Raw genomic sequence first — 22,500 nt, 5'->3', positions numbered from 1 at the left:
TAATCACGTAAAATCACAACAAGCATCCATGTGGTCTACTTAACCTAGAGGGTTAAACTGTTGGGGTTTTATTACATTTGAAATAAACACTCTTTTTTTAAAAAAAATATAATTAAATAAAACAAAATTCTAAGCAGCTATAGCTTACTGTATATAAACCTATTTTCCTTATTACTATTTTCTTTTTACTATGGTCCTAGACATAACAGGATAAAGTAATATTACAAACAGAATAGTTAATCCAGGTGAAACACTACAAATGTTGTGCATTAGGCCACCATAAGTTAAAAATATTAAACCAGATGTAGTTGTATACAGTGATAGCATAGCTTTAATATGAATAGCACAATGTTAGTGTTTCCTATGTGAAACCCTTTTGCTTGAAATTACAATGTTATAACACCACACTTTTTTTTTTTTTGCCTCATATGACCTATTATCAATAAACCCAATAAAGCCAAACACCCAAGCATGTCATTATATCTGACACCTGGTTAAAAGTCTACTTTATGAATGTCTCGGGATTTTACTTCTGAAGTGCTTTGCCTTTTTTGAACTACACATGTGGATTACTGCTTTATCCAGGAGTGGGTTTAGAAATCTAATAGCTTTTAGTTATTAAAACCAACCTTATAATGCTGAGGTCATTAGATATTAAAAAGCTGTCTGAGCTTAGTATATGTCTAAAGATTTCTTGAATAAAGGCAACTAATCAGTAGGCAAGATTTCCCATAAGTCAGTCATCTTAGGCCAACTAAAGTCTCGTTTATTTTGATGTCAAATGCATTATGTGAAGGAAGAATAGAATGAGGATCATGGGATAAGTCCAATTTCTCTGTAATTCTGTACAAAGAGATAATGTTGAGCTCCTTGACCCCAATGGGAATTAACTGCATCCACAGAGAGCACTACCTGACAGTTATCATGTAAACCTGAGAGCATTCTTGCGACATGCGACTATGTCTAGGTTCACTTCACAGAGCAGCAACACAAAAGGAACCAATTCCATTCCAACCTTGAGTATAGTGTTAATGAGACCCTGTGCTAAACCTAAGTGATTCAGACTCTCTTGACACTCTGGACTGTGTACACAGTCCTGCATATAAACAGGATTCTGCTCCCTTTTAAGTCATTTCAATCAATGCTTAAGGACAATTTAGAAAGAAATCAGAAGCAAGTAAGTAGCTATTGAAAATATGCCACCACTGCAATATTTGTATGCAGATCCATCAGACCTGCTAATAAGCAAAATGTCTGATCTGCTGAAGCATCTACTAAAGCCCAAATCACAGTCTTGTTTTTCTTAAAGTTTAAGCATGATAAACAAACTAATCTTAACATGCTAGCAATTCTGCTGTTCAGACTTTAAAGTGGATAAAAACATTGGCCAAGGCCTCAGGCAGTGATTTTTCCAAATAACTGGGAAGGACAGAAAGATGCAGACCAGAAGCTTCAGCCGTGGAGATAAAAATCTCCATTATAAACGAGTCTGGAAGCTTGTAATCTGGAAAAGCTTAACTGACCGGCCACTCTCCAGACGTTTCAAATACAGCAGGCGGTGGTGGGTAGCACAAATCTGAAGTAGATATTTGTCTGTCTGGAAGAAAATTATTGTAATTTCCTCAGGGCATGATATGAAACATGAAGCCCTGATGGCAGCATAACAGGTCTGAAAGCTCCCATTAGAAGTTTTCAAAGATAAGGTTTTGACAATTTTCCTCACCTCTCCTATTTTTATAAGTCTAGTTCAGTACAACTTCAAAATCAATAGAAGGAATATGTAAAAGGGAATATTTATGTGACCACAATGTTTTCTGTCCACGTTATGTTATTGGTGATAAGGGCTGCTTAAATGCCAGGAAGGTTCCCATTTCAACTTGGCACTAAGGGAGCAGAAGAATTCAACAACAGGAAGTGGAGTAGGGCAGCTAGCGGAAATCTCATCAAGCTTTGATCAGAAAGTAGGCAAAAGCATCTGGCAGAACTGAAAGTCTTCCAGCAGTGCATTTCTTAAAAGATTCAAATCACCTGTCTAAAATGTGGTGGATCCACTATCATTAACTAAATATTAGAAGAAATGACTTGAGTTGGACAGTAAAAACCAAGTAATGGGGAGAGAAAAACCCCTTTAAAAAGGGAAGGGAGGGGCTTGGGCCCACTAAATTATATTTTTTCTATCAAATCTGAATTAATGGCTGTTGAACCTCTGGGGCGCCGCTGGTCTGTGTAGATCTGGGGCATTCACACACATTAGAGAGACACATGGACATCCCACCCAGTGTGCAGTCATTATAGCAAGATCCCAGGTGGCCTCATTATTCACACACCTCATCACTTCTGAACACCAGACTAGAGTGTTTTTGCACCTCTAGGTAGCCAGGATAACTCCTGCAGGCTATCCAGCACAAGTCTGCAAGTACACTTTAGCCCCCTCTAGAAGGTGAGTAATGGCACATGCTGATCCACTCGGTGATTTCCATTAAGAAGAGTTCTAGCCTCTGGAACTTAAGGTGTGCATATCATGTTTCATGTCGCCTCTGATCTTGCCATCTGGATTGAAGCGGATGGCGAGTGACAAACACTCAAATAACTCTGAATAGCGGCAGATGTTGGAGACAAGCCATTGGAGGCAACTCAACTTCAAACTCTCATGTTTCTGAAACTGTCAAAGAAACAGGAAGGCTGTCCTTTATGTGGTCTTAATTCAACACCACACAAATATAAGGAGTTGAGGTGGGAGGATTTGAAGGAGATGGCACCACCAGAAGAGCTTCAGAGGGGACTTTAATTAAAATGTGCCACAAAAAGCATCAACTGGAAGATAGTACAAGCCAAGGATAACATGGGGCAAAAGAACAAAGTTCAATCATGAGCAAACAAGACATACCAGGGCTCATAACACTGTTTTCACAAAGGAAATCAATTCCAGATAAGGCTTACAAGCTCTTACAAAAGGTTATGTTTACATGAAAAGATTGACAGGCCACAATGAACTCATTTTGCAGAATCCAAAATTTTCAGTTTGTATGTAGACAAATCACTTAAAATTCCCATACAAATAAATTGATGTGCATATACCAAATCACACAAGCAATTAGAAAGAGAATAAAAATTGTAAAAGTTAAAATGAAGTTACTATATATATATCTAACAATTTTCCCTAATGAGCAAGCCAAAGGCTTGCTACACAACGCATAGGCTACAATATAGTTATACCTATGTGGAGAATGAAGCTTACAGCCACCATTACCTGAAGGATTAAAGATTGCCCAGACCATTTAAAATCAGACAAAATTTAAGATCCACTAAAAGTGCATAAGTGTACACACACACACACACAGAGCCTGCAGACTGAAGTAAAATTGCTTGATACTCCCAAAACACTCTCCTGCCTCTTCTAGTCTGATGCAGTTGGACTGTGGCATTATTATATTTTACTAAATTATTCCAGAAAACGTGTGTGTGAGTGTCTATATATGTTTTTATACATGTACACACCCCTGCACTGCTTTCAGATATTTAAAGTGTGTGTGTGTAACATCTCTCACATACCTGGGGTTCTCTGTGCAGGCGAATGTGTGTTCCTCTGTGCGGAGATAAAGACCTTTTCAGCACCCGGTGTTGCCGGAAATGGTAATATTCTCCAAATACCTGCCAAAACACACAGATGGGGAAAAACATTTAGACTTGCACCTTAAAGATATGCTTGGTAAAGCTTGAGTGTTTTTTGTAAATGAGGAAGCATTCAAAATGATTTTGGACATGGGAGCAGTACATCACATAAAAATGACCCTTTTCCAGAGACATGGTACATCTCTACAAAATGAGAGTAAGGCAAAAAAAAAAAAAAAAAGTCGGCATGATACACTAATGAAATAAAAAGGCTAGACAGATATAGTAACTATAAAAAGAAAAAAGATCAAAAGAGCATGGCAGAAAGACAGGAGCACTCTACTCTGACATGAAAAGAAAAAAAATCTAAGAGAATTAGACACACAGCGAGACAGCTACACTTAATGAAGCTGCCGAGTTAAGACTGCCTTAATGAAAACAGGCAGTGTAGATTAAGCTGCTTCAGAGATACAGGTCATCTTTGAGCAGTCCAAGTGCCCCGACCGTGACCTCAGTTTCAGATAAAAGGCACAGACACAATGATGAACACACACGGCCTGATGTACTGATCTGAAGTCAGTCTGACTTCACATCCACACAACTGCTTAGCTTCAGTTTTCAAGCAGATTGATTCTCCCTCTGATGAATGTGAGTTCATGCGCTGCTAAGCTCATGACATGTGTGAGAAGCCTTGACTCGTCTAACTGTGACAAAATAGCTGTAAGACATGATAGGGTTTACATTATTCAGCCCAGGGGAAAGAGAGGGGGGAGAAAAGAAAAACACCCCCCCCCCCATCTAATGGCCTCGAATGACAAACTGATTGTTTCTTTAGATTCTAAACAGCTGAATAGATCATGGTCAGCTGGAAAATGAAAAATGAGAGCAAACGTAAAAACGTAAAATGGAAATAAGCAAAAACTAACTAAAAACCAGACAGACAATTATGCAGCGATCTAAGAGACTTTGTGTTATGTTCAGTGATATTAAAAATGATGTTCTCAATTTTTCACATCAGTAGGATGGAATTCATTTTGAGTACTCTCCTATTTTAGGGATCCTAATTCGCTTAACTTCCCATGAACATATTAAACACACGCCCTATATATTTAGTGACTGGGGTGCTATTCCACAGGTGTAAATATAATCCTTTGGGTTTGATACTGATTTTTAACAGATATGGTAATAGCTTTGTGCTGATAGTAATGTTAAATAAAAAAAAAAAAAATAAATCAATCACCATTCAGACAAGAAGGTTTTCAGTCCCATTTCTCATATTTAATCTCAAGTAAACAGCATGGATTACAACATGTCCGCCCAAACACCATAAGCCAAACAAAAGCAGCATGGAAGAGAAAAGCAGACAGTGTTCCCAAAACAGATTTGCTCCAAGGCAGAGAATTAAGCAGAGAAGTCTACCGAACATAAAAGAAAAATCACTGATTGCAAAACAGGAAAGAAATATGAATAAAAGTATTACTGCATAAAGAAATACGTATGGTACAACAAAAGAAGGAGAATGTTTGGGATGATAAGGAAAATTCTAAGTAGCCATATATCCCTATAAAGCAATGGAGAAGGGAATGAAGAGCAGAGCAGGTGCATTTTGTTCAAGCCTATATAAGAGACGGTAAAGGCTTAAGACGCAAGTCACAGCTAGATTTGGAGCTTCTGGCTCCAGGCTTAGGCAAGCACAAAGATGAAAATCAGAGCTGATGTCATAGCTTTCAATTTCTTTTCCCACCAGGGAGTTCAACCCCCTGACACACACAAGGCAGCTGTACTTCTTTCCCAAAACATACCAACAAAACACAGAGCTGATCTCTAAAGCAGAGATGTGTCTTTAACCTCTAATCTGGAATCCTGAAATCCAAGCCAAAGATGTATCTCAAAGGTTTCTAATGCCAAGTCTGGGAGGGCCTGCACTTGTACTGCTTTTCAAAGGAATGAGGAGAGCGTCATGGAGAAAGATATTTATGGACAAGGCTGAAAGCAGACCTTAATAAACAGGCAAGACACGGCAGTAGAGCTAGCTTGACAGTGCTACACTGCGCCAACATCTAAAAGCAGCGGTGTGTCATGAGAAATGTGCAGGTGGCTTAATTACCTACCAGTGTACCTTCGACTCATCGTGTAGGTTCCGAAAGGAGAGCTGAGCAGCACGAGGGTTTGAAACAAGAGCCCCACATTCCCACACAAATTAGTGCCATCATCTACAATTAGCCTCCAACTAACCTGACATGTACCATTAGAGCTCTTAACTATCTGCATAGCAATCTTTACAAGCACACAATCTCCTGCTACATTTTAACTAAGGAAGAGGTCTAATGGAAACCAAGTGTGTTCCAGTGGTGGAAAAAAAACAAAAAAAAACAAAACAAAGGGAATGCAGAATGTTGAAAGGCAGCACAGACCGTGTTAAATTTGCAGCAGCCTCTCTGGGTAATTACTGAAATGGAAGGGCTATTCAAAAACCTCATTGAAATGCAATGCCATGCATGTTTTAAAAATAATACAGCAATTGTTTATTTTCCAATTATATAAATGTCAAGATCAACTTGGAATAAAAAAGCAGACCACCTGAAAATGAGAATTAATTCTGCAGAAAAGCAGAACCCTCATGCTACTCTGCATGGGATACTAGAGCAAGCTTGGCTCATGGCAATGTTCACACAGATACGATGCATAAAAATGATCTTACTTTCAGGGGAGTGACATTTCTGATCTTTTTTTTTTTAAATTTCGCTGCGAGAGCTTATTCAGGCATTTATTCAGGAAGATCAGTGTCAACCTAATCATGTACATCTTACACAAAATATGTGTCTGAAAAGTCTACAGTGGGAGTTTAATATACAGGCCCCTGTTTACATAAAGTCTTAAAGAAACGCACCGTATCTCACTTAGCCAGACACATGAACCCACATGTGCAAGCTACAGATAATGAGAAGTTTCCCCTCCTAAATATAAAGCCCAAATTTATAGCCTTAAGCAGAGCAGCAAAAGATGGCCATCTGGGATTTTTCACCCAGTATGAACATGTCCTCTGTCTCTCCCGACTCTTTCATCTCAAGAGTAGTTTTGCTTCATCAATCGTATGCTGTTGTCTCAAACATCAGGAGCCTACACTTCTATAGACCGTTTTCCTTTTTTAGTCGTCCTTTACACTGGTAACGCGTGTTATTTATGCCTTTCGTCAATCTCCCTAAAATTCAGTGGACTAGGTGTGCACTGGGATGTGGGATCCTTTGAGATTTGTTTTCATTTCTTGAGTGTGAGAGCAGCCAGACAGAAGCTCTGAACCTCTGGGGAAAAAGATATGCAATGTTTATTAACATAGGTGCATATTGATGGTGGTAGACTGCTCCAAATAAGTTCCTTCTAAAATACTGAAGCAAAAAAAAAAAAAAGGGAGCTGGTTGAATGGGATAAATTTCCTGCAGGGAAGAAATGGCTTGGTTCCTAATAGAAGCTCTGGGTGTTTTTGCACTTTGCCAAATACCCAATTCTGCATCTGAGTTCGTTTCATAAATCACAGGTTTACTTTCACACAGATGCTCTAAAATCATGGATCAATTCAATTTCAAAGATCAGGAGTGCCAAATAATAAGAATTAGGTTCATATGTTTTCTTTTTCTCCGACACTGAAGCAGAGGAAAAACAGAACTTTTTGCATGACATGGCATTTCATCACAAAGAAAAACTGCAAACATGGAGCCAAGCTTGTAGAAAATAACTTATCAATGCAGGCAGACATGAGATGTGTATTGTGTTTTGCTCTTGGAGCCAATACACTCACCAGAAAGGTCAAGCTAATTACAGCGCTGATGATCTACATGAAAGCAGGAAGTAAAATGACAAGTGAACCATGTTCCACACCTCATATGAAATCGCACAAGGGTTTGGTGAAAAGGTACCCCAGACCACTCATTTCATAAGGTTCATAGATCAGTCCTCTGAAGCTTTCCTAATCATGAAAACAGTGTTCATGCTTCACCAATTGTGCCAAACTGAGTCCGGAACTAATGCAAGCATCAGGACAAGCAAGTATTAGGAGATCTCCTCAAAATAGAAAAGGTTAACTTTTCCACATTTCCAAGTCAGCAGCTCTGCAGTCTTCTAGGAGTCCATAATGAGTTTACACACAGTTCACAGCACATGTGTGGACATAGACAAGACTGCACCACAACGTCCTGGTGCGCATGGACAATGACCAATTAGAACAATTTCTCAATCGAGCAGATGTGCCAGAAATGTGCCAGTGCCATGCTCACGCCAGGAACACTTAATGGTCGCCTAACAGCACATTTTTTTCTCATTTTTCCTAAATATGAGGCTATTAGCATTTCATCTACTGCAAATGAATCCCCAGAAGATTCCACACAAATTTATGATGAGGCCCAGTGGAAAAGGTGCCAGCTGCATGCTAGCTTTCCCGGGGGCTGAGTAAAAAAAAAAAAAAAAAGGGGGGGGGGGGGGATAAAACCCCTCACATTCTTCTTTGCTTTCTATCAGCAACCTTGCAGTATGCCGGCAAATCGGAAGTTACGGCGCTTACATCAGGAAAGTCCACATTGATTTAAGCATCATTTTTTGAAGCTGCATTTTGGCGCAAAGCTTTAGGTCATCCGTCATGATGCACAGTAGACTAGCTATCAAGACTATAACAACATGACTGATATTAAAAATAAATTCAGTTCCATTCTTAAAAATCACATGTAACCATCAAGAGGAATTCAGTTAACGTGACAAGCTGTGGTGACGGCTTCAGAAGTCGGCAAGGCCAAAATAATAAATAAAAATCTCTCTAACATATTTACAACTCCGTTAACCGGATACAAAGAAAAGGAAAAAAAAAATAAATACATGGCCATCCCTCAGACCCTATCTAACCGAAAACAATCAAAACTGTCAAAAAAAAATAAATAAATAAAATTTGCGACGGAAACATAAAACAGTAAGCAAAAATCTAAGCATACTAAGGTGTAACACCTGTGTGTTCTACAGGGCAAGTGGAGATGCTATTAAAAGAGAATGCTTTAAAAGATAATTTAATGCTTGCTAAAACGAAAATATTTTACCATCTGTTACTATGACCCAACCCAAACAGGACTTCTCAATCTCTTGCCACTGTGGAGGGCAGATCATTTCCAGGATGCTACAAAATAAATAACCCCTGCCGAAAAGCTCCTCGGGCAGGAGAAAAAAATCATCATCCATAAAGCGAACAGCCATTTCAGAGTTAGTCAAGGAATCTTGGTATAATTGTTCCATCAGTAAAACATATGAAAAGAGGAATATTGTGTAGGTTTTGGGTAATGGGGCACAATCCATCAGACAGCAGCAAGAATCATTAATCAGAGTGTGGACACTGAAGGAGACTTACAGAAAACTTATTTTTAACTGAAGACGGTAGGGTAAAAATGTCTGACAAATGTTGCCCTTTAACTTTCTGCTCTCACTTTCCCCATTTTGTGCAGCCTTTCCTTAATCTTTACATTCTTTGAGAGTTTGTGAAGCATTCAGGCTACTTTTGCTGAGACGCTCCATTTACTGGCAGAAAGTTAACAAGCTGCACAAGGTTAATAAGGAACAATTCTGACCTCCGGTTCTAAAGAGGGGAGAAAAGCTTCTCACAGGGCAGTTTCAGCATAAAGGCACCAGCCTGGTGCAGCAGCACTAGACGGCTCTAATTACTTGTGGACATGTGTTTATACAGTTTATTTTGTGTAAGTAACATGGATATTATGAAGTCCATTGAGAGTCCATTGTATTGAGAGTGCACTTTTTCACTTTTATTACAACTCGGATGAATAAAAACAGATAACTCAAAACATGATGCCGCCACCACCACCATGTATAAAATTAATAGTGTATAATGTCAATCTCATAATATGGTCACTCTTGGTGCATTTTTAAAACTCCATAGCCTACATTACAATTCCTCCATACTACGACCAGTATTTTCTAATGGATTCAATAAAAGAAATGGAACAAAGTCATAAGATGCATTATAAGCTATTTTGATCACTTGCACAAAAGCAGTGTTTTATTGCCAGAGTCTTTTACAAAAGAGGTCAGATTCTGGCCTTTGATACAAGTAAAGGCTTGTGACCCTTAGGCAGGAAACAGGGCTTATTCTACACATCTGTCAAAAACTCACAGATCTCAAAATACACTCTCAGTAAGTAAGTCAATGCTTTATGAAACTGTCTGTACTGGACGCATTACTGCTGTATTTTAACAAATAATGTTTGATGAAAAAGTTTATGCATGAAAAAGCTGCCTGCCAGGTGTTGGGTTTAAGATGAGTGTTTATTAAAGTGCCACCAGTTATGATGATTCAATGAGCTTTTAACCTTTATATATTCTGTGCTGCATCACCTCATGTACAGAGCGAAATCGCTGCCATTAGGTTTTCTCAAGGGCATGAACACAGCAAGCTTAATAGCCTTGTGAACAGCTCTCAATTCACAGAGCATGTGAGCTGTGAAAAGGACAGAAAAACACAACTCTACTACTAGCAAATAATTAACAGACTGCCTTTCTGTGTTCAAGAGTGATTGTGTCAGTAGCCTGTGACACAGACTGTGTTTAAAAACAGGCATGTGACAGCAAAAATGGATGCTGGATTGGGTCTTCAAAACACTATGTATTATGCAAGTATTAGGCTTAATAGCCTTCAGCTTGGATGCAAAATGACAGCTAGAAAGGCACTTCACCAGGACCTAAGCTTATTAGACTGAAAAGAAGCAAAACAAATATTCACAGTAAGTTTTTTTGATTTGAAATGAGAAGAGTCAGGGATGGCTTGAAGCGGCAAGAGCAATATAAAAAAAAAAAAAAAAAAAAAAAATCATTAAAACCAGAACAGGTTTCTACAAAGTGCAGTTTGTTTTTACCATTTTGGTTTGTTTCAGGGAAAAGTGACTAACAGTGTGAGTAATTTATCATATGGCTAAACCTCCTTCTGTAAAGTAATATTAAAAAGAATTAAAGCTGCAAGCAGCATTTCCCGGGTTCAAGCGTTTAAGGCCTTTGGATTGACATGACAATATATATGTCATGTCATGCTACATATGTCATGCTACAGAGGGTGCCACAACATAGGTCATGTGAAGTACTCACCCATCCAGTTTTCCCTAAAATAAACAAAGTCATATCCATTAGAGATGGGCCGGATACTTGGCTGAAACAAGTATCCGGTACGGCTAAAGCACTTCTGCCGAGTACGAGAACGAGCTTCGGGCTTGAACCCTGATAATAATAATAATAATAATAATAATAATAAAAATCCTAACAAAAACAATAGGTTTCCAGCGCTTCGCGCTTGAACCCTAATAATAATAAAATCCAACCCCAGTGCTTAGAAGAGCTTATGGCCGAAGGATGGTTACAGTTGAAGGAGAAATGATTCGCATAAAAATATTGTTCTGACTTTCCCCTCCTGAGAATTTTCCCTTTTAAATGAAAGTATTCTCAAAGGGAAAGTTAAAAGTACTCTCGATTTCAGCCATGCAAACTTATGGCAAGGTGACATCAAAAGACTGCTCCATTACAGAGCAAGAAAGATGGTGCTTGCTCGTGCTTTGGTGTTATTTTTTCACTCCATGAATTTACATGGGCTGTAAGGCCGAGTGAAGATAGACACAATCCAATATCACGGTTGAAGCAAAGCCAAAAGTCAAAAGAAGCCTGAGGGGGGGAAAAAAAAAAAAAAATCTGCTCCACACTTTAAACAGTTCTTTTATATAGTCAACTCCTTAAAGGTTTAGGCAAGGTGAAAATATATTCGCAGCTTAAGTATTACAATAAAAGGTCATTGAAGTTATGGATAAAAGAGCATCATATTAAATATCATAAATTAAACAATCAGAAGAAACACATGAAACCAGATCAAATGACCCCAAACAATTGGTCAAGCAGCTGCATTCTTTTGGTAGAAATCAGACTCCGTTTGAACTTATTTCATCCATGATTGGTAGTTTATGTTAGCATACGTATAAATATTTAACCATGCATCAATACCATGAGACATCGTTTCCTCTCATGTGTGCCTCTTGTCCCCATTTTCAAGATTTGCTCAGATTACTGCATGAATAGGTTTCATTGTTCATCAGTAACCTGGTACAGTCATGCTCACTGATTATTTATGACATTATGCCACAATGGGGCCATTTCAACTCCCTTGTGTAGTAAGTACTAGGGATGGGACATATGGTGATGCATATTGTAGGATGATAGAAAAATATCTATCGATACATAATTTCCAATATTATCTACATCGATGGGGTAAAAGCAGATTTGCTTAACTAATTTACTAGCACTGAAGAGAGTGACAGTGCAAACTCCCTACAACACTACGACACAGAATGGGCACCAGCCTGACTAAAAGATGTAGCTACCTAAAAGGTAAATACTTTTGCTGTTCACATGTAGTTTGGGAAGGTATTCTGCAGACCAATCATGAATGCATGCAGTTTAGAGAAAACCTTCTCCATCATGACAGACATACATGTCCATATCACCCAGTCAGAGAAACACATGCAGCATTTAAAAAAGGAATAAAACCAAGTTAGGATTTGTAAAGATGTTACATATGTTTGGCACGTGTTAATCCAGGCTCCATCCATAGAGTTTTTACCTCTCCATTTGCAAGTGCTCACAAAAATACTTTATGAATAACATTAACATGTAACATTTGTGAAAATCCACTATTTAGAGCTAGAAATGGAACAAGGCCATGGATGACTTGGCCTGAATCAACCAAGATGGTCAGCCACATAACTGAGAACCAACCAGGGTGGCCTAAGAGACCTGTTAAGTAGGTGTTCTTTAACAGATTAAAAATACATATATTCCTTAAGCCATTTAGTGAATTATAAACAATAGCCGCAAAATAAATTCGTTACTGGGCAACTGGAACCAAGTAGAAGCATGTGAGAATGGGAATGGTGTGAGATGCCTTAAATCTTTGGTTAAAATTCTAGCAAGAGCATTTCCCAAGGACCTGTAACACTGTTACTGTGACTAATGTTGGCAAAGCACATAAACAAGGATGGCAAATAAAAATAAAAATAAAATAGAGGCAACTTGGTTTGAATGTAGTTCTCCGATGATGATGGCTGCATGTTTGAAGAATTGTGAATGGTTTGACACATTTGGCAAAAATCTGTGACAGCAACCAAAAATAGTCTATTGAGCAAACCTAGGAGATCTGCTAAGTTACAGGGAGCAAGTGGAAAGTTTCAAACCTGACAGTGCAAAAACTCTTCCTTAACTTAAAGGTAAACATATATATATATATATACACAACTTTTAGAATTGAAATTCTTACTTTCTGAAGGGAAGAACAGGGGGTAAAGTCTGCAGAAAGTGACTGCAGAAAACTGTCAGCGCTTCTCTGGAGTCTGTAGTGGAGTTGTGTTCAACATGCTCGAGTGAATCGATAGCACGACATACCTTTTTCTTTCTTTCAGAATGGCTTGTCAAATGAACTTGCAAGTAAAAGAAAACAGCAAAAATGGGGAACCACAAAAATAAACAAATAAATGAATAATACTTTCAAAATTATTATTATAATAAGCAGAAATCGTATATTGGCATCGGTCCACCTCACTGTCGTGGCTGACTAATCACATCTAAATCATGCCCTGCATGGCAATTCTCATTCACAAACAATTTTATCTGCATGCTGTACTAATGCACTAAAGCAGTGCAGTGCATTCAACCACTTTTTAAAACCCTATTTACTGATGTCTTTCCCACAGGCCCCACGGAAATGTAGATGTCACTTAGTCACTGAAACACAGCCAGTCGAGCACTCAATGAAAGAGTTCATAATTTGCTCATGGATGGCAGGAGCTTCAAATGATTTGTGTAGTCCTGATCCAAAACTGAGGTGAACTGGGCCCAACTCAGCATTTTATACAAACCATAGGGAATGCCAGATTGCACTACTAATATTAATCACTATGAAGGACAAAAGTCACAAATCAGCACAACAGAAAGTGACACTTCCATGCAACCACTTTTAATTCCTGTGCAAACCTTCGAGTAAAGTTTACATCTTTCCCAACAGTGAGAAAAACAGTAAATTTGAAATTTTCAAAATAATGTCTCTTTTTCCCCCACACAAAGCAAAAAGGCTATTTTCAGTAATGAAAGAAGCCCACTAAATAAAAAAGGAAGGGATGAAGCCTGTTACCTTCATCATTAATTAGTCATTTGAAAAGCTTCAGCTTTCAGTAACCTGTCGCTAGCTCTTTCTGATGACAAACAAAACTACCATAGATATCCATGAAAATTCCATAAGACTCTCATTTAATACTGCATGTCTACCCATAGTTTAACCATTGTTACTACTCACACTAAAATAAATAGAAAACCTGAAGGAGAGAGCACTTTGTATTTCATTACTTTGCATTTGTTCCAAAAGCACCACCCTGAAATTTTCCCTGGCAAATCAGGGTCATGTCAGTCATAAAGATAAACAGGTTAATGAGCCTTTCTCCATTGTTAATGCAGTACTATTACTAACTGTAATACTGGAACAACCTGAATGCTAAAAATGCACAAAGACCGGTGATACTACTCTAGTTTTTCATTGTAGGTGATACGAGGATGAAAGTGATTCAAACTGCAGCATGGATTCAAAGCTAGTAGAGAAAATACTACAATACAAAGACTATAATAAAGCATAAAAGAGTTTAATAGGCTGTTATGGTGATGCATACAAATGATCAGAAATAGACACAGTAGATGGATAATGGGTGCTTCACAGTTTTCTTTTGCTTGCTGAGCAATGACTCAAAATTCATCTGAAAGAGTGTGAAAGCATGAGAAACCAGGAGATATACGCCCACCCCAGATGTTGTACAAGTGCGTAGGAGCTTGAACGGATTGTTCCTGTGGTACACATGAAGCACAAGATAGTAGGATCGAGTTTTGCTATTCAGTCTCTAGAGGAAGATTGCAAGCTTTCTAATCTGTCTAAGAAAACAATACTGGCTCACAAGAGCACAACTTTGCTGGGAATGTAGTTCACTTCAGGAGCACAGGGAATAGAAATTTATAAAAAAAAAAAAAAAAAAAAACCTTCTCATTCTGTAGCTTGATCAACTCAAGCCATCAGAGAATGTTAACTGTTAAGATGTTGACATTTACAGGTTTGTGGTTAATATTTGTTAAACACCATTCCTTAGTAAACAAGGGGGAAGGAGGAAGGGAGTTAAGCACCATACAGTACATGCGGTGCATCAGATAAAGCCATATCAGGAAGTGCCGAGAAGTCTCAGACGCTTCCAATAAGGATAATTTCAACACTCATCAGTACAGGAAACTCATGCTGGCTGAACATAATACATGCTTTGTTTTGCTATGTTGCTCAACATTTGGAGGAGAACTGTGTGAATCAGAGAGCCAGTAAGAAAAGAAAAATCATTAAAAACGTCTTATGAATTGAAGATTTTGCTATATTTTCTATTAAAACAGTATCAAACAATCTCAACTAGCTTTTGAAATTTTATATTTGATTTATATTAGACGTGTAGTGAAGACTTAGATCAGTATTTTTTTTCTTTCTGACAGCAGTTAAAACTAAATTTGGTATAAACGTTAGAAATCACCCGTAGCATCCTATAGGTTTTTTTAGGGTGTAAAAATAATATTTTATAGATCTAGATTTAAAATGTAGCAACATGTAAACATATCTTGTCCCGGTATATGCATATCTATGTGAGAAAAAGTACACTGCCACAAATATGAGCAATAAAAACAGCAGAAACAATTAGACATCAGAGAACATATACAAAAAACCCAACCACAAGGAATCTCATTAATTCAAACCTGTTTTGAGTTAATTAGACGAGTGAATAAACAAAAACAAGGCTCTGAAGAATTCAGAGGAGAATAAGAAGTCATTACCCCAGCAGCAGTACAGTACATGCAATCATGCCAGTAAACAGGGGAAGCACAAATAACCACATTTTGCAAAGATACCACAGTGTCAGTTTTGACATTTCTCAATAGAAACGTCTGGCAACGTGCAGAAAACGGTGAGAGGAAAACGCTTCCCTTTTCAATGAAGATTTAGCCAAAGCTCTCAGTTAAGCGTAAGTGCCTCAGAAGATTTTGATCTACAGTAAAATCGAATGAAAACTGATTTTCACTCGCATTTATTAAAATGGAATTGGCAATGAAAAACAGAAAAAAATAAAATAAAATTAATGAGTTATAAAATCACTAAAAAATAAATGACATTAACGGACAGCAAAGTTCGATAAGCAAAAAAACATACAACACACTTCCACACCCGTGGTGTAATGAACTGTAAGCTTATTGCTGTTTTGCAAACTATTGCAGCTGGGTTTCTGGCTTCTGCTTTTTACCAAGTGGGTCATTTTTATAAGATCAGACTGCACACAGTTAAAATGACTTCTGCTTAAGACTATGTGATAAATATTTAAATTGTTCCCACAAGTTTATTCAGATTATATCAGCAAGCCTGCCAACTTTCACAGGAGCTCCGCAATTGAACACCAGTGTAGGCTGGTATGATTGCTCACTGTTAGTAGAAAGAAAAAGACTGTTCTGACATGTTTGCGTGTGACTATCTGCACGTAGGTCTGGAATGACTTGCACAGAGGTTTTAAACTCTCCAATATGAACATGCCACTCAGATTGTAACTTACATACAAAAAGTGAAAAATGTCAGCTATGTGGACAAGCTAGTTATTTCTAAAAGAACTAGCAAAAACATTGTTCATCGTTTCCCGCAGCACTTTGCAGTTTGGGCGGCCCGCCTAAGCTGGGAAACTCTACCGCCTTAACTAGGTCGTCCAAAAAAAAATAAAAAATTGCGCTGCACAAAAGGCCGTCAAGTGCCTCTCGGAGAATAGCACGGACGCGCTTCACACCATGAGCGAGCACGCGCGCCACACTGAAAATGAGAAAAAGACGTGGCCCGTCACTGTCTGGAGGATAACTAGCCAGTTGATAAAACGAGTATCCGCAAAATTTTTAATGTTGTTCTGCACTTTCTTATTTATTATATGTTATTTAAATTTTATATTTAGTGTTAAGTAAATAATTGTTAAATGTAGTACAAAGTCTGTGGTCTCTCTCACAAAGAAGCCCCCCCGCTGTCGCCACCGCCAAAACTGTACCACCTTAACTAACAAATTTTCTACGGGAAACCCTGATTGTTAATCACCTCAAAATCTACCATCCAGGAAGTTTCGCCACTACCAGAAATCATTTCCACACTATACATCGTTTAATACTATTTTCTCCTCTCTTATTTCCCTTAAAACATGAAATGATCATTTTATGTCTTTATTCGTTCACCTACAAACTGGTAGGATATAGTCTGCAATGTATTTGTATAAAAACTATGAGCATCTGTCTATACTGTATATACACAGTATGCTCTAAGCACTCCCACTAAACTCTGAGCTACCTTTTGAACACAGTAGTCTTGTAATCAAAAGCCCCCAATTTACAACTGGCATCATTTTGTTGAGTGCTCTAGATGACTTGCCAGAGCTGTGGTGTGCCAGCGGAGTGCTCACCAATGCACCCACCCACCCGGTGTCTGGAACACTGCACTTCCCTTGGAGTCTGCTGAAGCATCCCATCACAAAGCATAGAGTGACTAAACATCTGACAGGAAATTTGTGTATTGTGTTAGAAAGACACGACGATTCAGGGTCAGCACAAGTTCACAAAACTATAAAAAAGGTTTCCTGTAGGAAACCTTAAAAAATTCAGATGATGGATAGCTTATCTCTCTCCAGCCCACAGTTTTAGTGAGAGCAAGTCTGTCAAGGGCAGTTTCAGCAAAACAGCAGAGGCCAAGCTTGCCAGCACTATATTATGGAAGTGGTAGACTATGTTTTTGTGGTACAAAAACCCCACTGGTTGTTGAATTCATTGTCATTGCATAGCTCGGCTATTTTCAAGACTCTGTAATTGCTAGCCGTGTGGTTTTGCGTCGTGTACGCGCAGAGCTGGATGTCCGTCAAAGCCAGAATGGCAAGCACCAGGATAGAAAATCTGAGCATAGATGTCTGGCCCGGGTCCCGGACCAACAAGGAGATGGGTATTCCAATTTTATCTCCACACCACTTCCTCACTGAGACTGTGGTCAGACTCACTGCTGCCAAGTCACCCTTGAGCTGAATGTTCTTTACAGCCATTACCGAAAGACAGCTCATCACCCTCTCCATTGCCTGCCTCCATTAGTGTCAAAAGAGTTTAGGTGTCAACTTTCTAACTGACAATAAAACAGTGTTAGAAAAAACAAATTAGCTGAATGCTTGAAGATAGAATAATAAGTTTTTTCATGAGAACTCCTCAAGAAAGGATTCCTTACATAGCATGACATGTCCAGACTAGACAGCTAAGATATACACTTTGCAAAACACCTCCTTCACTTTAAGGCTCAAATCATATATGATGAGTGCTTCAAATTCATTCACGTCACCAGGGAATAGTTTAAAATTATTGTTTTTAAAAAATGTTCAGTCTGTCATATCAAACGTGAAAACACAAAATGACGTTTCACTTTCTAATATTCTTTCTAAGTCAATAATCTTAACTTAAGGAATGTTCTTAAATGAACTAAAGACTTGACAGCAAGTATTCAAACTCCACACTTTATGCCTTCATTAGATACATTCAGCTAAAAAAAAAAAAAAAAAAAAAAAAGCTAACCTGTACATCTGGATATTTGGCACCATTTCTAGACAGCTCAAGCTGAAACATTCCTGTGAAAGACACTGGGAGGGAACATGAGACATTATCAGGTGTGGCGGCTGGATTCCTACAACTCGATGAAATGGAGATACCAAAGATAGCGAAGGTGCAGAGTAAATACAGACCAGGTGAGAAGTAGATCTGTAGCTCACAGCAGCAAAACCCACAAACTTCATAACATGTCACAAATAAATATCATTGAGACTGTTAGATGTAGGCTTGTAGAATAAACAGTTCCAAGCAATATCAGGGTCAAGTACAATTTCTTTTTGATGGTATTAAAAAAAATGTATACAAATAAAATAAATAAGAATCAGACATGTTTCATACTGAACAATATATACTACTAATACTACTTAATAAGCAATAATACTACTGATTCAACGTTGCCATTTAAAATGTAAATAGTGCAGCCTTATACGGCCTTCAGTCATAAAAAAGATACACCTCTGTATTCATCTCACAAAGGGAATCATATTTGCTTGGCAACAAGACTAATAATGAGTGTAAAAATAAAAGTAAACACACTAACATCTAATAAAAAAAAGGACATGTGCCAAGGAACTTTTACTTATACTTTTAAACGTATTAATAAAAACCTAGAGTAAATGGCATTGCAGTAATACTAATAAAAGAAAATGGTCATTATAAAAAAAACCTCAAAAGCACTAGAGTTTATAATAAGATCAGCAATATTACACACTAGGGGTGGGAGAAAAAAAATCGATTCACTAAACTATCGCGATTCTTTTTAAAACGATTTTGAGATCGATTTGTTCAGCTCAGAATCGATATATATTTAATTATTTTACTTATTCAGAGAGGTGGTGGGAAGACGTTATCGCTTTTATTCCAACAGAGGGCGAAACGTATTTTGTTGTTGTCTGTATTAGACGACATCGTATCCGTTTTAAGCTGGCGCGAGAAAGCAAAACCATGGCAGAGGCAGGGGAGCAAACTTCTGAGAATTGTTTCTGCACCTTCACGTTTTAAAATCACAAGTGTGGAAACACTTTGGATTTTACACACTGCCAGGAAGAGCTGCGCTGGACATGACTAAAATGTTATGCAAACTCTGCCATACAGTGATGGCATATTGTGGCAATACGACCAACTTGAGTGAGCACCTTGCTCAACACCATCCCGAGCTGAACGCCAAACAACCTGCAGCATCTCAACAAATTCTAGATGTGACATTGAGCAAATTACCATGCACTTCGGAGAAGGCAAAACACATCACAGAGTCGATTGCTCTTTTTATCTGCAAAGACATTCGACCTTATAGCATTGTGGAAAATGCAGGTTTTCGAAATATGATCCATACTTTAGAGCCGAGGTACGTTATTCCATCAAGGAAGCTTTTCGCAGACACAATCATGCCTAAAATCTATGACGAGGTTGGGTTAGAAGTAAAAAAAAAACGTTTAAGCAAATCTCAACGAGTCGAGCTTTTTTATTTATTGTTATTTATTGGAACAGTTTAACAGCATTTTTATTTTATTTCAGAGAGTATTGTTTTTAGTTATTTTGTTGACATTTAATTATATTAAATTTTTGTTACTTGAAAGTTTTATGGTTCAAGGTTCTTTATGCACTATGTATGTGTATGCTCCTGAAATAAAAATTCAGAAAGATGTGATGCATTGTTTTTGTTAATATAACTCATATACAGTCTCTTTAAGGGTATGATCAAATATTTGCCATTGTCTAATCTTTATTAAGCAAACAAAAATCACAATTTAAACAATGAATCGCAATAGCTACAGAATCGCAACATGTATTGAATCGCCAGATTAGTGAATCATCCCAGCCCTATTACACACCACACCTAACCGATTATAGTTCCCTGTCTTTAACCTCAACGAGTGACAGCGTTTGCTCGAATCCTCCAGAATAGTTTAGGTTTCGTTCTCCAATATGGCGTATACACCAGAGACAAGTGGACACCACCCACCAGGACTTATTAAATTATCTGTTTCTAATTGCTAAAGTAAAAGCCTGCCTTCACTTAAATATGTAATCGCCCTGAGCATTTAATACTTATGTTTAATCTTTACGTGATGATTTAATAGACCTGCCAGTGACAAATTACACAAAGGATTCTGCAAACATGATTACAAAAGAAACATTTTTTTTGGGTGGAGGCTAGTGAAGCTTGATGAGATGCATTTAAAACTTGTAACCTTAAAAGCATCTGGGTTTGGTTATTGGGCTTTTTGACCTCTCTGACATTCAAGTCCATTAACTGGACCAATCATTCACACACACTTTTAGGTAGTTGGGTATAATTACACTGGAGGATGGGGAGGTAACCCTAATGTTTAAATGGTCAAAGTTTAGGTTCAGAGTTGGCCACTTGCATCAGCTAGGCTGCACTTTAGAAATCACAGAATGTTTTTTTGTTCAGGTGTTAAGGAGGTCAAGCCTCAGGCATTTACATGAGACAGCAGCTCTGGCCTACACCCACACAGTCATGCAGCCAAATGTCCTTCAGTAGAAGGTGTGTTGAAACTACTCATGGTTACACGATGTGCTGACATAAGGGATGGCTCTTAAGGTTATTACCAACTCACGGTTATCTTTTCTATTTGTACAAGTTTTACAGCTCTCTTCCAGGCAAAAACAAAGACTATAACTGAAGCTTAAAAATAATAGCTCTCTCAGCTTTCTGGAACAAATCCATTCCTATTTGGGTCGCTGTACTTTTTCACGTCACAAAAAGAATAATTTGAATGATTCACTGGAATCTGCTGGAAAATGATAAGGACCAGGGGCTGAATTCATGGGGTACCCAGCTAATAAGATTAATTCGAGGACAGTCCAAAAATACCTTGTTCAACTCCACTGAATACAAAATGATTTCATAAAAGAATTCAGTTTTCTGAATATTATTCAGCCAAGACATGCTTGGTTGGTAAAATTTGTTTCTTTAGTTTGTCTTAGCAAATAGCAGCTGAGCACTGTTCAATATACATGACTCAAGAGACGTGCATACATTTGGTAACCCAAACAAAGCAGTTCCACCTGCAGAACTGCTTCATACTGGATTTTTATCATATGTATAGTCTGTATGAACAGAGCATGCAAAGTAATCTTAATTATTAGTCTTACAAATTGCAATTCATCCACAGAAACCAAACATATCTTTGTCCAACTGAAATTCAGCACATTATTCAATAATTATTCCTGTAATGAACCAAGTGTCCATTAAGGTAAAAATGACAACTCTGTCATTTTAAATCATCTTTTATTGCCCCTTTCCATGACAAATGACGTTAAGGGGTTTGTTTCAGAACAAATGATGACATTAAAAGCATTACCATCACTTAAATCCATATTAAAAGGTCAGCAAATTTAATTTTTGTAAACGGATGCACACCTTTATACTAAGGGAACGTACATGTTGGGTTTTCTGTTCGAGGTCTGACATTAACCTTGACGCATGCACTTGAGCAAAGCGAAAATATTTCAAGTCCGCTCACAATCCCATCCATGGTCAGTGCATGTGTGACATCCAGCCTTGAAGAAACTCCTCTGTATGCAATAAATCTAGTGACTCACCATTTGAAGAATTTATTTGATAAGAAGATTCACTTTTTTCCCCCCCAAGCTTGCTATCAAACAATCTGTCCTGGAATGTAAGCAGTTTTTAAGGTCGGCTTTTACAATCATGGTGATAAAATGCTATGTTCCCTTGTTGGAGAGTAATGTTAAAGTCAAATAGGACATAAAAATAAAATAAATGAAGATCTATTTATTTCAATATGAATGATGAGCCTGGCCTATGAAGAACACAACTACTACAACATCTAAACAAAGAATTTGAGTTCTGCCTAAATTCACACTAGAGATGCACTGATCATGTGTTTTTTATTAACTTCTAATGTAACGCAGATTTCAAATCAGATTTCTGAGCACTGCTCCAGAAACTAAATCAGACACAGACTTACTCTTAGTACCTAAGCTGAGAGACACAAGCATCTGTTGCCAAAGCTCAGAAACATTCAGAGGCACCATGCCAGTTGCAATGACATTCTCACATAAAAAGATTGCTTAACACCAAATGTCAATTGAATACAGTACATTATATACACTGTATTCAGTGCATCACACTGGAAAATTTGCCCAATCAAA

The 22,500-nt window shown here is 37.9% G+C and overlaps 1 protein-coding gene across 3 annotated transcripts in view; it reads right to left on the bottom strand.

Annotated features, from left to right (window-relative positions):
* Window positions 1-22,500, bottom strand: part of furina (furin (paired basic amino acid cleaving enzyme) a) — a 74,169-nt gene that overhangs the window by 32,686 nt on the left and 18,983 nt on the right. For all 3 annotated transcript variants that reach the window (XM_060884511.1, XM_060884495.1, XM_060884503.1), the window contains exon 3: window positions 3,553-3,651. In XM_060884511.1, the coding sequence (XP_060740494.1) occupies window positions 3,553-3,651 (99 nt within the window). The remainder of the gene's footprint in view (window positions 1-3,552; window positions 3,652-22,500) is intronic.

The sequence above is a fragment of the Tachysurus vachellii genome, chromosome 1 (genome assembly GCF_030014155.1).
Source record: "Tachysurus vachellii isolate PV-2020 chromosome 1, HZAU_Pvac_v1, whole genome shotgun sequence".
Classification (NCBI taxonomy): domain Eukaryota; kingdom Metazoa; phylum Chordata; class Actinopteri; order Siluriformes; family Bagridae; genus Tachysurus; species Tachysurus vachellii.
This window is presented reverse-complemented; position numbering and strand designations above follow the sequence as displayed.